We start from the raw sequence: 17,177 nt of genomic DNA, 5'->3' as shown, positions 1-17,177 counted from the left end.
TTACAAACATTTCTTGATAATGTATTGCAAACAAGCAAAAGTTAAATACATTATTTCTATATAAAATTAAAAAAAATCACCTAATGATTTTAGCAAGTATAATGGCTTCTTGAGAAAATATGCTGTGACTTTTCTTATCATCTGACATCTTGGGATGTACAATTAGCTATCCATCTGTCTTCCTAAATGGCTGGGTCAGAGTATTAATATAAACCTAAGAAAAAAAAAGATTTCTCTTATCCTTAGATGGTGAGCTCTATTTATACACTAGAATCAAGGAGCCAAGTGTCAAAAAGCATCCCCTGACACTCTCTGTGTTTGTAGTACCATCTTCTCTCTTGTACTCCTTAACATACTTCATGCTATCTAAAATCACATGCAATTTATTTTACCTCCAAAAGGTAAAATTGCTGAGTATGAAATTTTAGTTTGTGTTTCTGGGAATCACTGAGCATTTATTTTGAATACATATGAATAGGGCAGGAGGAAAGGAAAATGAAGGAAAGGAGAACAGAAGACACTTTTTATAATGATTTTTTCCCACACATTTGAATCTATCCTCCAGTTTAATCTTTCACTGAGCATGGCCACATTGGTCAAAGAGGCTCCCATTCTCCATTTGCATAGGAAGGAGCCAAGTGTCAAAAAGCACTCCCTGACACTCTCTGTGTACCCTTGAACCTTCCCAGTACCCTCTTCATAGCTCCAGTCACATCTTTGTTTCTCAAACTGTAGATGAGTGGATTAAGCATGGGTGTGAGGATGGTGTAGAACACAGAGAAGACTTTGTCTTGTTCTGGCCTGTGGTAAGAGTGTGGCAGCATGTACGTGTACATGGCAGCCCCATAGAACAAGGTCACCACTGTCATGTGAGATGAGCAGGTGGCAAATGCCTTCTTTCTCCCTTCCACTGAGCTCATGCGGTGGACTGTGGTCAGGATTTGAGCATAGGAGGTAATCACCACAGAGAAAGGAATCAGCAGCATCAAGACACAACACACATACATAACTGTCTCATAGAGAGCTGTGTCTGTGCAAGCCAATTTCAGGACTGCAGGTGCCTCACAGAAGAAATGGTTAATCTCCCGAGAGTTGCAGAAGGGGAAACTCATGGTTATGGGAGTTAGAAGAAAGCCATCCAAAGAGCCCCCAAACCAGGAACCTGCTATAATCATCCAGCAAACACGGCGGCTCATTAGGATTGGATAGCGGAGCGGGTTACAGATGGCCACATAGCGGTCATAGGCCATGAGACCCAACAGGAAGAACTCAGCTCCCACAAGGGTGAGGTAGAGGAAGTGTTGAGCTGTGCATCCCACAAAGGTGATGGTCCTTTGATCCAGCAGGTAATCTACCAACATCTTGGGCACAATGGTGGAGATGTACATCATGTCGATGAAGGAGAGGTGGCTGAGTAGGAAGTACATGGGGGTGTGGAGGTGCGAATCAGTGCGGATCAGAAATATCATGACCCCGTTGGCCATCAGTGCAGTAAAAAAGATAATAGAGATGATGGCAAAAAGCAGGCCTGATGTTTCCTTTCTATTGAACAACCCTATGAAAGTAAAGTCTGTAGAAGATGTGTTGTACTCTTCCGTTGATCCCATGAGGGCACTGCTGTGACCTATAATCTTTAAAATAAAACCATGATATTTACAAGGAATTAACACAGCATACAGATTGATGGTTAAGAAGTAGATTTCTAAAAGTTGGAAGAAAACATTTAACATATTTTTCTTCATATTACTTTGCTACTGATACTTAGCAACTAGTCTATTCTAGAAGAGTTTTAAGAAAAATTATTTTAAATCAATAATTCTTTAAATCACTGGACAAGATGACATCAGCAGATACTATCATATAACATCACATAACAACACTTAAGGATGCATACCATGATATATGGTAGTTAAACATAACCTGGTCTGTTACATATATGCATACATCTCTGTGTGTGAAAATACTACCTTGGATGCTATCCTTATTCAGTGTATCTTTATTGTTACAATTATCAGCACCAACTTCAAAACATCTCAGGACTGGCTGTTCATAGTGTGTGTCTGACTTTTACTTACAAATATAAGTAATCTACCATCTGGGCTGCAAGTCAATGTCTATGAATGTTTTCATGGTGTCAGTTCATCTATATTGCAGACAAAATTGAATAGAGGAAGTAAAGTGGGCAATGGAAATTACTCTTTCAAACCCAGATGTGAAAGGATCATCCCATCCAAGAGGCATTCACTGTTACAGAATTATTTTTTGAAAATTAGCTTTCATTTAAGATGATGAATAATTAGCATTAGGATTATGATTAGTATTAGCATGTAGCACTAGCAGTTAGGATTCAGCACTGACACAAAAACATATATATTGAACAACTGAGCTATTGTTTTTGGAAACTGGAATATCTTTCCCAGTAATTTATAATTAAGGAAAATTCATTGACTGTGTTCTATATAACTTCTGAAAGTGAAGTGAAGTCACTCAGTCGTGTCCGACTCTTTGCGACCCTGTGGACTGTAGCCTACCAAGCTCCTCTGTTCATGGGATTCTCCAGGCAAGAATACTGGAGTGGGTTGCCATTTGCTTCTCCAGGGGATCTTCCCAATCCAGGGATCGAACCTGGGTTTCCCGCATTGGAGGCAGACACTTTAACCTCTGAGCCACCGGGGAAGCCCTATATAACTTCTGGTGATGATAAAGGAAAAATTCCACAACAAAAGTTTTTAAAGTTGAGGATTAGTTTTCATGTGCTTGGAGTTAAATATGCCAAGGTGAGATACAGTTTATCAACATGTTTGAAAGTTAAATTGATCAAATTAGTCTATGTTCCTTCTAAATATACTAAAAGTAGAAGACTCCTGAGAGTCCCTTCGACTGTAAGGAGATCCAACCAGTCCATTCTGAAGGAGATCAGCCCTGGGATTTCTTTGGAAGGAATGATGCTAAAGCTGAAGCTCCAGTACTTTGGCCACCTCATGCGAAGAGTTGACTCATTGGAAAAGACTCTGATGCTGGGAGGGATTGGGGGCAGGAGGAGAAGGGGACGACTGAGGATGAGATGGCTGGATGGCATCATGGACTTGATGGACGTGAGTCTGAGTGAAGGACTTGATGGACGTGAGTCTGAGTGAACTCTGGGAGTTGGTGATGGACAGGGAGGCCTGGCGTGCTGCGATTCATGGGGTCGCAAAGAGTCGGACATGACTGAGCGACTGAACTGAACTGAACTGATGAGAATTTGAGTCAATTGCACAGAAAAATAACACTATTGAGATAATTATAATGGTATTCTGAACAGTTTGTGCCTTGTGCTTCATATCTATTGACTCATCAAGCTTCACAGTAAACCTTACATGTGAGAAACTATAAAACCCCCTTTCACTGATGGCAGATTTAAAAGTAATATTCCCACAGTCACACATGATGTTGGTGGCAGGGATTTTTGAACCAAGTAGTCTCAATTCATTCTGTGTTCTTATAGCCCAGAGCAACAAATAGACATTACGCTGGCTATCAAGTAAAGTGTGCCCAAAATGTGAATTGTTAAATGTGTATAGTGAAATTTTTAACTATAGGTAATCATTAATGGATGGCATCACTGACTCAATGGACATGAGTTAGAGCAGGCTCCAGGAGTTGGTGATGGACAGGGAGGCCTGGCGTGCTGCAGTCCATGCGACTGCAAAGTCATGACTGAGCAACTGAACTGAACTGAATCATTAATGTGACTAGTGAAAATTAGTCATAATCAAGAGAATATCACCTTAATTATTATAATCTAGACTGCTGATTTTTAAGAAGGTAAACTCTGTTTTTCTCCCTTTTTACTTTATTTTCTTGCTAATTTTAAAATCTTTGGTGCCAGATATCATATATTTTCCTGACACTGTGTATGATTTTATTATCATTTCAACTGGCCATATTTTTCTTTGGCTCTTCAATTTCCAATTAATGAATACTATTAGACTATGCATCTAAAGGAAAAATTCTGTCCAGTTTATGGAAAAGCCTAAACATTAATAATGTTTTAACTGCTTTCACAACTCCCACATTTCTGCTTTTTTTTTTTTTTCCCCCTCTTGTACTAAGGCACTATAAATAGAGAGGAAGTTATGTATTGCTTTACAAAATCAAATAGCTCTCTTTGCTCTCCATTCACATTCATTTCTAAATCTTTTAAACATTCTCTGCTGCCGTATATATATTTTTTCCTACCTGGCCCTATATTTCTTGAAGCAATAACATAGGCAACTCCAAAGACTTCTTCCTTTATCAGGAAACTGGTATTACCTTTTTAACTGCATGTTAACAAGTCTAAGATGTTAGAGAACAACCCCATTTGATTAAATTTATTATCTGCAATCTCATTATGGGGTAACATAATGAGGCTATAAGTGAATTTCTTCTGCACACAGATTATATTACTTTGTTTTGATTTAGTAAAAATGAGAATAATTATAAAATGCCTGAAATGATTCTGTCACTTTATAGAGGATCTTGTTTCTGAAAGGATGTCAGAGACATACAGTAAAACAAAATTTGGAATAAAATGAATTGATTTCTCCTAACCATGATGTTTTCTTCATGGATCAGAGCCTTGTAGTGGGAAAGGGGCTTGCATAACTCAATGAAGCTATGAGCCATGCGATGCAAGGCCACCTAAGAAGGATGGGTCATAGAGGAGAGTTCTGACAAGTGGTCCACTGGGGTAGGGAATGCAAAAAATTCCAATAGTAGTGTCACAAGAACCTCATCAACAGTATGAAAGGCAAAAAGATATGACACCAGAAGATGAGCCTCAAGGTGGAAAGATCATTGGAGAAGAGAGGAAGGCAATTACTAACAGCTCCAGAAAGAATGAAAAGGCTAGGCCAAAGCAGAAACAGTGCTCAGTTATGAATGTGTCTAGTGATGAGAGTAAAGATCAATACTATAAAAAACAATATTGCATAGGAACCTGGAATGTGAGATCCATGAATCAAGGTAAATTTGAAGTGGTTAAGCAAGAGATGGCAAGAATGAACACTGACATATTAGGTATCAGTGAACTTAAATGAGCTGGGAGAATTTAATTTACATGACCAATATATCTACTGCTGTGGGCAAGAATCCCTTATAAGAAATGGAGTAGCCATCACAATCAACAAAAGAGTCTAAAATGTAGTACTTGGGGGCAATCTCAAAAATGACAGAATGATTTTGGTTTGTTTCCAAGGCAAACCAGTCAATATCACAGTAATCTAAGTCTATGCCCCAACCACTGATGTTGAAGAAGCTGAAGCTGAACAGTTCTATGAAGGCCTACAAGATCTTTTAGAATGAACACAAAAAACATGTCATTCCACCATAGGGGACTGGAAGGCAAAAAGGAAGTCAAAAGATACCTGGAGTAACAGGCAAGTTTGGCCTTGGAGTACAAAATGAAGCAGGACAAAGGCTAACAGAGTTTTGTCAAGAGCAAACTTGACAAAATAAAGCGCACATAGCAAACATCATTTTCCAAGAGCACAAGAGATGTTCCAACAGCACAAGAGATGATTCCACACATGGACATCACCAGTTTGTCAATATCAAAATGAGATTATATTCTTTGCAGCCAGTGATGGAGAAGCTCTGTATAGTCAGCAAAAACAAGACCTTGAGCTGACTGTTGCTCAGATAGTGAGTTCCTTATTCTAAATTTCAGGCTTACATTGAAGAAGGTAGGGGAAATCACTAGGCCTTTCAAATATGACCTAAATCAAATTCCTTATGATTATGCAGTAGATGTGACAAAAGGATTCAAGGGATTAGATCTGGTAGACAGAGTGCCAGAAGAACCATGGATATGGAGGTTCATAACATTGCACAGGAGGCAGTAACCAAAATCATCCTACAGAAAAAGAAATGCAAGAAGGCAAAGTGGTTGTCTGAGGAGGTCTTACAAAAATAATGGAGTAAAGAAGTCAGAGGAGAAAGTCAAAGGAGAAAGGGAAAGATATACACAACTGAATACAGAATTTCAGAGAAAAGGAAGGAGAGATAAGAAGACTTTCTTCAATGAACAATACAAAGGATTAGAGGAAAACAATAGAATGAGAATGACTAGAGCTCTCTTCAAGAAAATTGGAGATATCAATGGAACATCTCATGCAAGGATGGGCATGATAAAGTACAGAGATTGTAAGGACCTAACAGAGGTGGAAGAGATTAAGAAGTGGTAGCCAGAATACATAAAAGAACTATAAAAGAAAAGGACTTAAAGACTGGGATAACTACGATAGTGTGCTCACTCACCTAGAGCCAGATATCCTGGAGTTTGAAGTCAAGAAGGACTTAAGAAGCATTACTACCAACAAAGCTAGTGGAGGTGATGGAATTCCAGCAAAGCTATTTCAAATCCTAAAAGGTGATACAATTAAAGTGCTGCACTCAATATGCCAGTAAATTTGGAAAACTCGGAAGTGGCCAGAGGACTGTAAAAGGTCAGTTTTCATTCCAAACCTAAAGAAGGACAGTGCCAAAGAATGTTTAAGCTACTGCACAATTGTACTCATTTCACATGCTAGCAAGTTAATTCTCAAAATCCTTCAAGCTAGGCTTCAGTAGCATATGAGCCAAGAACTACCAGATGTGCAAGGTAGACTTAAAAGACAAAGGAATCAGAGATCAAATTGCCAACATCCACTGGATCAAAGAAAAAGCAAAAGAATTCCAGAAAAATATCTGCTTCATTGACTATGCTAAAGTCTTTGATGGTGTGGATAACAACAAACTGTGGAAAGTTTGTAAAGGGAATACCAGACCGTTTTACATGCCTCCTGAGAAACCTGCATGCAGGTCAAGAAGTAACAGTTAGAACCAAACATGTAACAATGAACTAGTTCAGTATTGGGAAAGGAGTATGTCAAGGCTGTATGTTATCATCCTGCTTATTTAACGTATATGCAGAGTACATCATATGAAATGCTGGACTGAATGAAACTCAAGCTAGAAGCAAGAAAGACAGGAGAAATATCAAAAATCTCAGATATGGAGATGATACCACCCTTACGGCAGAAAGGGAAGAGGAACTCAAGAGCCTTTTGATTAAGGTGAAAGAGGGAAGTGAAAAAGCTGGCTTAAAACTCAACATTCAAATAATTAAGATCATGGCATCTGTTCCCATCACGTCGGGGAAAATAGATGGGGAAACCATGGAAACAGTGACACACTTTATTTTCTTGGGCTCCAAAATCACTAGGGATGGTGACTGCAACCATGAAGTTAAAAAGACACTTGCTCCTTGGAAGGAAAGCTATGAGAAACCTAGACAGTGTATTAAAAAACAGAGACATCACTTTGCTGACAAACATCCATATAGTCAAAGCTATGGTTTTTCCAGTAGTCATGTACAGATGTGAGTTGAACCATAAAGAAAGCTAACACTGCATAATTGATGCTTTCAAACCATAGTGTTGGAGAAGACTCTTGAGAGTCCCTTGGACTGCAAAGAGATCAAATCAATAAATCCTAAAGGAAATCAGCCCTGAATATTCATTGGAAGGACTGATGCTAAAGCTGAAACTCCAATACTTTGGGGAACTGATGAGAAGAACTCATTGCAAAAGCCCCTGATGCTGGGAAAGGTTGAAGGCAGGAGGAGAAAGGGACAACAGAGGATGAGATGGTTGTATGCCATCATCAACTCAATGGACATGGGTCTCAGCAAACTCTGGAAGATAGTGAAGGACAGGGAAGCCTGAGTGCTATAGTTCACAAGGTTGTGAAGAATCAGACATGCCTGAACAACTGAACAAGAACAAAGGTTATGCTGAAAATTCTTCAAGCCTAAGCCTCAGTAGTATGTGAATCGAAAACTTGCAGATGTACAAGTTGGGTTTAGAAAGGTAGAGAAACCAGAGATCGAATTGCCAACATCCATTGGATTATAGGAAAAGCAAGGGGATTCCAGGAAAACATTTACTTTTGCTTCATTGACTATGCTAAAGTCTTTGACTGTGTGGATTACAAGGAACTGGAAAATTCTTAAGGAGATGGATATCAGATCACCTTATCTTCTCCTGAGAAGCCTGAACACAGGTCAAAAAGCAACAATTAGAACCTTACATGGAACAATTAACTGGGAAAGGGGTTCAAAATTGGGAAAAGAGTATGTCAAGGCTATATATTGTTACCCTGTTTATTTAACTTTTATACAGAGCATATCATGTGAAATGCAGGACTGGATGAATCACAAGCTGGAATCAGGATTGCTGGGAGAAATATCAACAATCTCAGATATACAAGTGATACCACTCTAATGGCATAAAATGAAGAGGAACTAAAAAGCGTCTAGATAAGGTTGAAAGAGGAGAGTGAAAAAGGTGGGTTAAAACTGAACGTTTAAAATATAAAGATCATGTCTTCCAGTCCATTACTTCATGGCAAATAAAAGGGGAAAAGTTAGAGTTAGGGATAAAGTTTATTTTCTTGGGTTCCAAAATCACTGCAGATTGACTGCAGCCATGAAACTAAAAGATGCTTGTTCCTTGAAAGGAAAGCTATACAAACCTGAAAGTATTTTTAAAAGCACAGACCTCAGTGCACCAGCCCCAAGCATCCAGTATCATGCATCGAACCCAGAGGGATGGTACGGGGAGGGAGGAGGGAGGCGGGTTCAGGATGGGGAACATGTGCATACCTGTGGCGGATTCATGTTGATGTATGGCAAAATCAATACAATATTGTAAAGTAATTAACCTCTAGTTAAAATAAATAAATTTATATTAAAAAATAAAATAAAAAATAAATAAAAATAAGAAAATAAAAACAAAAAAAAAACACAAAAAATAAAAACAAACAAACAAAAAAAAGCACAGACCTCACTTTGCACACAAAAGTTCATATAGTCAAAGCTATGGTTTTTCCAGGAGTCATGTATGTATCTGAGAGTTGGACCATAAAGAAGGCCAAGTACCAATGAATTGATGCTTTCCAAATGTGGTGCTGAAGAAGACTCTTGAGAGTCCCTTAAACTGCAAGGAGGGCAAATAATACTAAAGGAAATCAACCTTGAATATTCATTGGAAGGATTTATGCTGAAGATGAAGCTCCATTACTTTGACTACCTTATGGGAAAAGCTGACTCATTGGGAAAGACTCTGATGCTGGGAAAGATTGAAAGGAAAAAAAAAAAAAAGACGGTGGAGAGGATGAGATGGTTAGATAATATCACTGAGTCAGATGACATGAATTTGAGCAAACCCTGGGAGATAGTGAAGTACAGGGAAGCCTGAAATGCTGCAGTCCATGGGGTTCCAAAGAGTTAGAGAGGACTTAGCAAATGGACAGCAGCATCAACCCAAGACAAAAATTAATTTTGTGTATCTGGTTCTGCCCCTACATTGTCTAATCTTTGCTTTTCATTTGTAGTAAATTTAGATGACAACATTGAAGATTATCCTATAGATAAAATAAGAAATCCATTGTTCAGTTCCTAAGTTGTGTCCCACTCTTTGTGACACCATGGATGGCAGCACGCCAGGCTTCCCTGACCTTCACTTCTCCCAAAATGTGCTCAAACTCATGTCCATTAAATTGGTGATGCTATCCAACCATCTCATCCTCTGTTGCCCTCTACTCCTCCTGCTCTCAATTATAGGTGAAAATATTTTATACAATTGCAAAGTAAAAAACTAATGCTATATACATATATCTTATTTTAAAGTAATTGGTAAATGTGTAAAAATCCATAACTTTTTATTAAGCTATCTACACATAGATCTAAAATCTATGAATTTGAATTGTAAATACCTTTTGAATGTCAAATCTAAGAACTCTGGCACTCTGGGTGAGAATAATTCAGCATTTAGAGTCTGTAATTTTTCCTCAGATATCTCTTAGGTTGAAGGAAATACTCTGTTGTATATTCTCAGAAAAGTATGTGCATCACGCTGATGAGAACATAATAATTTTGAGAAGGATATTTATGCTCAACCTGCAAATTATGATATAACAAAGAAAAGTTATTGAGCAAAACTGGCAAGTTAAATTATCTCTAAGGCTTACTTAAATTCTGTTTTATTATACTTACCACCCATTAAGTGAAAGTGATGCATTTATTACATCCAGAGACAATTGCTACTAGTAGCTTCTATTTTTTCGGGGTGTAGACATTTGGTTGAATTGGGATGGGTGCAAATCACTTTTTCCTACCCAGTTTAAGTTAGGATGGAATTCCATCCTCGGACTGGAATGATCACCAAGCCTGTCCTTTAAATCAAGTGACATTGGTATCTCAACGTTGTAAATTACAGCCCTCTGCTTATATGTGACCACTGATGAACTTTCTACCGAAGTAAACAGCATACTCCACGGTCCTTCAGGGCAACAGCCCCTTTGCTAGGAAATTCTATGTTCACTTGAATTAAAAGCTGCTCATAAATCCTCCTGCTTTGTCCTCTAGATCCACTCGGAGGAAGTTTCTTTACTTTGTAACATTCAGCCATTCATAATGTGAACAAGACTTTAGAGTCAGAAAAGATAGACTGAAAAAGAACATGATTAGAAAGTGGAAAAACACCCTTCTTTGTGCCAGTTTATGCTTTCCAATACTTATGTGCATTAATTTATACATTTCTTGCCAAAGTACTCCTTTCCTGTATTCATTTGGGATGATCTTTGGCAATATCTGTTTTAAAATTCAGTATCTCAATTTCAAGACATTACTCTAGGAACTATATGTAATCTTATTCTGTATTTTCCAAGTCTCCTGTAAATATGTTATCATACTCTAGAAATATAAAACAATTAATTTCCTTAAATGGTAAGTAAAAAAAAAAAGATGCTATTCTAGGATTGAATTTTCCAGAACCAAATACCCTGGAAATATTTTTGTTTGTTTGTTTTTATATCTGGTTTATATCTGTGCTCTGTAAACTATGGTTCTGTGCAAGTTTTTCATTTAGCCCTTCACATAGTTCTTTCCCTGTCTCATCTAATTCATAAGGCTAAATTTTACTTAAACTATTAAATTTACTTAAAAAGGAGAATAAAGATTTTGCGAAGGTTAACCACAGAGATAGATAAATAGTTTATAAAAAGATAATTCTTTGCACAGTTCCACTTAATAGTACTCCCAAACCTAAGATTTGTAATGCATATTCTAGATCATTCCCAGAAAGAAAGTGAAGTAATCTTCTCAATGTACTTGCAGTTGGGATGGAGGGCCCCCATTGAGCTTGTAATCTGAGATTTGCAGTTCCTAAATTGTAGATAACCCTGCCTTTATATCTCAAGATTCAGCTTGCATAAATTTTGTTTATATCATGCAATTAGAATCTATTCAGTCAGACTCCTAAGATATGCTATGGAAACTCAGCCATTTCCTTATTCACCAGATATTTAATGTGCCATTGAGAAAAACTAGGCTACATGCTCATCAGAGTTTGACTTGCCATCTGTTATCTTACTGCACTATTTCAAAAGACCTGAATTTTCATTAAGATAATAGGTAGAGAGAAATGTACAAAGTCATTTTAAATATTGCAGAAGCTTCTAGATGATTCATTGAATTACTTAATTTAATCAAGGATTTCTTGTTGTTTAGATAAAACCTTGAACCTCTAAATCCAATTATTTACTTTAAAAAAGTCATAAAGTGATTCATTTTTCCTTGATTCATCCCTCCTTGTTTAACCTCATCAACTCACATTTCTCAGATCTTTTCTCAAGAATTTAATCTGAACGCTACTTATTAAAAGCAGCATGTTACATGTCTCCTGGTATGCTTAATGGAATTAAACACACTTCATTGATATAAAAAGATCACCAAAATGTTTGATATGACCATAAACTTTGTTCTAACTGTATAAAAATATCTCTGTCACTTACGTAGAGCTGAATCCTCTCCAGACAGTCATTCAGGGTAGGGGAGGTCCTTCAAAGGTGGAGTATAGAGTGAGTTCTCGGTCACTAAGCCATCAAATGTGGAGACAGTCATACAAAATTTAGTAAAATCAAAATTCAGCAAGCTACAAGAACTTTAAATAACCCAAAGAGATAAGGAACAAAGAGATTTTTCATAAACTAGAAGATATGTGACTAGAAAAGAAGATAATTATATCTAGCAGATTTAATTTTTCTCCAGCTTATATTGAGAAGGAAAAAAAAAAAAAACACTAAGAGATTGATAGTCATGAGTATCCATAACAGGAAAGATTTCAAGTTCTGACTTATGTGCCCAGGTTTCCTCTGCATATTACCCATGATGATCCAAACACAGAGATTTAGGTTTATGAGCTTGAATTTACTGAATTGTAAATTCAGTAAACTAGAGATATCCTTAGCAACTGATGATGGAGTTAGCTCAAAAAGAGACATGCAGCAAGTTATTAAGAGAAATTTTGCGATATAAATCGGCAAAAGGAATTTAAAAAAATGCCACCTTAAAAATCTTTGAAATATTTTTTCATTGCCAGAACAGATTGCACAAATCCTCCAGCTTTCTAGACATGTGTGTTAATGCTTAACCTATTTTAACAAGAAATTTTAGAAACCTATGAGGGACACTTGTGAAAAACTGAAAAGGCAGAAAGAAAGTTGCAAACCATTAAAGAATGCTGAACTGTCTCTTGGTTTTCCATGTTTAGATTTCCTGGAGCAACAGGAAGTGCTCAGAAGTGAGAAGAGGCAAGAGTTTATATAGTTTTCTGAGAAGGCAATGAAGTGAAGTTTTCTTGTAAAGATCAAGTCTCTTCCCTGTGGACTCTGCAGACTGTAATGAAACAGATTTGGCACAGCTAATGAGTCGTGTATTTTTGGGATGAATGGCACATGGACTTTGAGAAAACTGTTTCCACTGCTGGGCTCCAAAGTGCAAGACTGAGTTCTCTATCCATCAGAAATTTCCTTTGGAAGCTATTCCTCCCAGTGAAATGTGGGAACTAATTTGAAGAGACATAAAAATGATAGAAGGTAGGTCAACTATTATTTATTTTAGCACTTTATTGGTAGTCCAATCAATTAGTGCAGTCACTCAGTCTTGTCTTACTCTTTGTGACCCCATGGGCTGCAGCACACCAGGCTTCCCTGTCTTTCACCATCTCCTGGAGCATGCTCAGACGCATGTCCATTGAGTTCATGATGCCATCCAACCATCTCATCCTCTGTCATCCCCTTCTCTTCCTGTGTTCAATCTTTCCCAGCATCAGGGTCTTTGCCAGTGAATCAGTTCTTCACATCAGGTGGCCAAAGTATCGGCGCTTCAGTTTCAGCATCAGTCCTTCCAATGAATATTCAGGACTGATTTCCTATAGGATTGACTGGTTTGATCTCCTTGCAGTCCAAGGTGCTCTTGAGAGTCTTCGCCAATGCCACAGTTGAAAAGCATCAATTCTTTGGTGCTCAGCTTTCTTTAGGGTCCAACTCTCACATCCATACATGATTACTGGAAAAAGGATACTTTTGACTACACGGACCTTTGTTAGTAGTCTAACAATAATTATTTTTTGTGAGTTTTGAGTACTAGATACATATACTTGAGGAAATGTGAAAAATTTCTGAAAATAAAAAATGAAAAATACTCAGTGATAGTCACCAAAGCATTTCATATAGATAGCTATTCATATAAAATTAAATTTGTATTTTACACACACACACACACACACACATACACACATATTGAAGTAGGAAATGGCAACCCATTACAGTATTCTTATCTGGAAAATTCCATGGACAGAGGAGCCTGGCAGGCTACAGTCAATGAGTTCTCAAAGAGTCAGACATGACTGAGCAGCACCAGCAGCATAAACACATGCATATGTGGAAAGTATATATATATATATATATATTTGTATATGCATACATATACATATATATATAAATATATATAATGTACACACACCAGTAGGTGTGTTTACATATGATTTGATAATTTTCATTATTCAAAACAATTTCTTAAAAAGTGTTCTTAGGGAGAAATATTCTTCCAAATGTAGCACTCATTGTCTGCATTGTGTCCTACCTCATCCAAAAGTGTCCAAAAGTGAAGTCGCTCAATAGTGTCCGACTCTTTGCGACCCCATGGACTGCAGCTTGCCAGGCTCCTCTGTCCATGGGATTTCCAGGCAAGAATACTGGAGTGGGTTGCCATTTCCTTCTCCAGCGGATCTTCCCAACACAGGGATCGAATCCAGGTCTCCTCCATTGTAGGTAGACGCTTTTACCATCTGAGCCACCAGGGAAGTCTAGTCCTACCTCATAAATATTTTCAATTTTATGTAACCAGCACTGCATTTTCATGCACATGTTTAATTGTAGTGTTAATAACTCATGTGATGATAAACATTGTCTTTAAAATAAATCTTGTTTTAAGTTTTATTGAAATTTTTGAAGGCTTCATATCCACATTTCAACATTTAAATATATATATATATTTATTTTATTAATTTTATACAAGTTTTAGAAGTCAGAGGATAACTCCAGGCCATAATCAGTCTTGCTTCTACCAGAAGCCTTCACTTAGAGATCTATCTTGGCTAGGGTGTGCATCCGCACCCCAGGGAAGGGTACTGAGACAAGTTAACATGGGAGGGACAAAGCAAGGTGATTGTCCTGAAGGAAGATGAAGACTCAGAAAATTGCTCCTTTATAAAGAATTTAAACTTCCCACAGGCGTGAATCTGTCTCTGAGTCCACCCATACAAATTTCTGCAAGTACTTTTCAGTGAATTTTTTGCTTTACTCTTTACTTTCTGCATATCACCAGATGGTCAACACTGAAATCAGATTGATTATATTCTTTGCAGCCAAAGACAGAGAAGCTCTAAACAGTCAGCAAAAATAAGACCGGGAGATAACTGTGGCTCAGATCATGAACTCCTTATTGCCAAATTCAGACTTAAATTGAAGAAAGTGGGGAAAACCACTAGACCATTGAGGTATGACCTAAATCAAACCCCTTATAACTATGCAGTGGAAGTGAGAACAGATATGATAGACAGAGTGCCTGATGAACTATGGACAGAGGTTTGTAACATTGTACAGGAGACAGGAATCAAGACCATCTCCAAGAAAAAGAAATGCCAAAAAGCAAAATGGCTGTCTGAGAAGGCCTTACAATTAGCTGTGAAAAAAGAGAAGTGAAAAGCAAAAGCAAAAAGGGAAGATATACCCGTTTGAATGCAGAGTCCCAAGAATAGCAAGGAGAGATAAGAAAGCCTCCCTCAGGGATCAATGCAAAGAAATAGAGGAAAGCAATAAAATGGGAAAGACTAGAGATCTCTTCAAGAAAATTAGAGATACCAAGGGAACATTTCACGCAAAAATGGGCTCAATAAAGGAGAGAAATGTTAGGGACCTAACAGAAGCAGAAGCAGAAGAGATTAAGAAGAGGTGGCAAGAATACACATAAGAACTATACAAAAAAGATCTTCATAACCTAGATAATCACAATAGTGTGATCACTCACCTAGAGCCAACATTCTGGAATGTGAAGTCAAATGGGCCTTTGGAAGCATCACTATGAACAGAGCTAGTGGAGGTGATGGAATTCCAGTTGAGCTCTTTCAAATCCTGAAAGATGATGCTGTGAAAGTGCTGCACTCAATATGCCAGCAAATTTGGGGCACACAACAGTGACCATAGGACTGGAAAAGGTCAGTTTTCATGCCAATCCCAAAGAAGGGCAATACCAAAGGATGTTCAAAGTACTGCACAATTGCACTCCTTTCGCAGGTTAGCAAAGTAATTTTCAAAATTCTCCAAGCTAGGCTTCAATTATATGTGAACCAAGAACTTCCAGTAGTTCAAGCTGGATTCAGAAAAAGCAGAGGAACCAGAGATCAAATTGCTAACACCTGCTGGCTCATAGAAAAAGAAAGAGAATTCCAGAAAAACATCTACTTCTATTTCATTGACTATGCTGAAACTTTTGACTGTGTGGATCACAACAAACTGTGGAAAATTCTTTAGGAGATGGGAATACCAGACCACCTGACCTGCCTGTTGAGAAACTTGTATGCAGGTCAGGAAGCAACAGTAAGAACCAGACATTGAACAATGGACCGGTTCATAATTGGGAAAGGAGTATGTCAAGGCTTTATATTGTCCGTCTGTTTATTTAATATATGCCGAATATATCATGGGAAATATCAGGCTGAATGAAGCACAAGCTGGAATCAAGATTGCAGGGAGAAATATCAATAAACTCAGATATGGAAATACCATCCTTATGGCAGAAAGCAAAGAGGAACTAAAAAGCCTCTTGTTGAAAGTGTAAGAGGAGAGTAAAAAAGCTGGCTTAAAACTTAACAATCAAAAAGCGAAGAGCGTGGCATCTGGTCCCATCCCTTCATGGCAAATAGATGGGGAAACAATGGAAACAGTAACAGATTTTATTTTCTTGGGCTCCAACATTACTGTGGATGATTACTGTGGATGATTACTGCAGTCTTGAAACTAAAAGATGCTTAGAAAGGCTGTGACACACCTAGACAGCATATTAAAAAGCAGAGACATTACTTTGCCAACAAAAGTCTAACTAGTAAAAGGAATGGTTTTTCCTAGTCATGGATGGATATGAGAGTTAGACCATAAAGAAGGCTGAGTACAGAGAATTGATGCTTGTGAACTGTGGTGCTGCAGAAGACTCTTGAGAATCCCTTGGTCTGCAAGGAGATCAAACCAGTCAATCCTATAGGAAATCAGCCCCAAATATTCATTGGAAGGACTGATGCTGAAGCTGAAGCTCCAATATTTTGACCACCTGATGCGAAGAGCCAATTCAGTAGAAAGGACTCTGATACAGGGAAAGATTGAAGGCAGGGGGAGAAGGGGACGATAGAGTATGAGACAGTTTCATGGCATCACCAACTCAATGGACATGAGTTTGAGCAAGCTCTGGCAGATTGTGTAGGACAGGGAAGCCTGACATGATGCAGTCTATGGGGTCACGAAGAGTCAGACATGACTGAGCTACTGAACAATATCAACAATAAATTTTGTCATTTTTCTAGAATTTTATATAGTTGGAATCATATATCACATAAGATTTTCAGACTGTTTTTTTTTTTTTTTTCCAGTTAGTAATATACCTTGAAGATTCTTCCTTTATTTCATGGCTTATTGGATCATTTCTTTTCATTGTTGAACAATATTCAAGAGTATTGATATATCACACTTTAAAGTGTATCACTCTTTGGTTATCTGTT

At 37.7% G+C, this 17,177-nt stretch overlaps 1 protein-coding gene across 1 annotated transcript; it reads right to left on the bottom strand.

Annotated features, from left to right (window-relative positions):
- Positions 1 to 641: 641 nt before the first annotated feature.
- Positions 642 to 1,721, bottom strand: LOC128050658 (olfactory receptor 2T1). Its single transcript, XM_052642966.1, has one exon. The coding sequence runs from the start codon at positions 1,605 to 1,607 to the stop codon at positions 642 to 644; it is 966 nt and encodes a 321-aa protein (XP_052498926.1). The 5' UTR covers positions 1,608 to 1,721.
- Positions 1,722 to 17,177: the final 15,456 nt, after the last annotated feature.

This window comes from Budorcas taxicolor, chromosome 7 (genome assembly GCF_023091745.1).
Source record: "Budorcas taxicolor isolate Tak-1 chromosome 7, Takin1.1, whole genome shotgun sequence".
NCBI lineage: Eukaryota > Metazoa > Chordata > Mammalia > Artiodactyla > Bovidae > Budorcas > Budorcas taxicolor.
The sequence above is the reverse complement of the archived record's forward strand: the minus strand, read 5'-3'. Positions and strand labels throughout refer to the sequence as shown.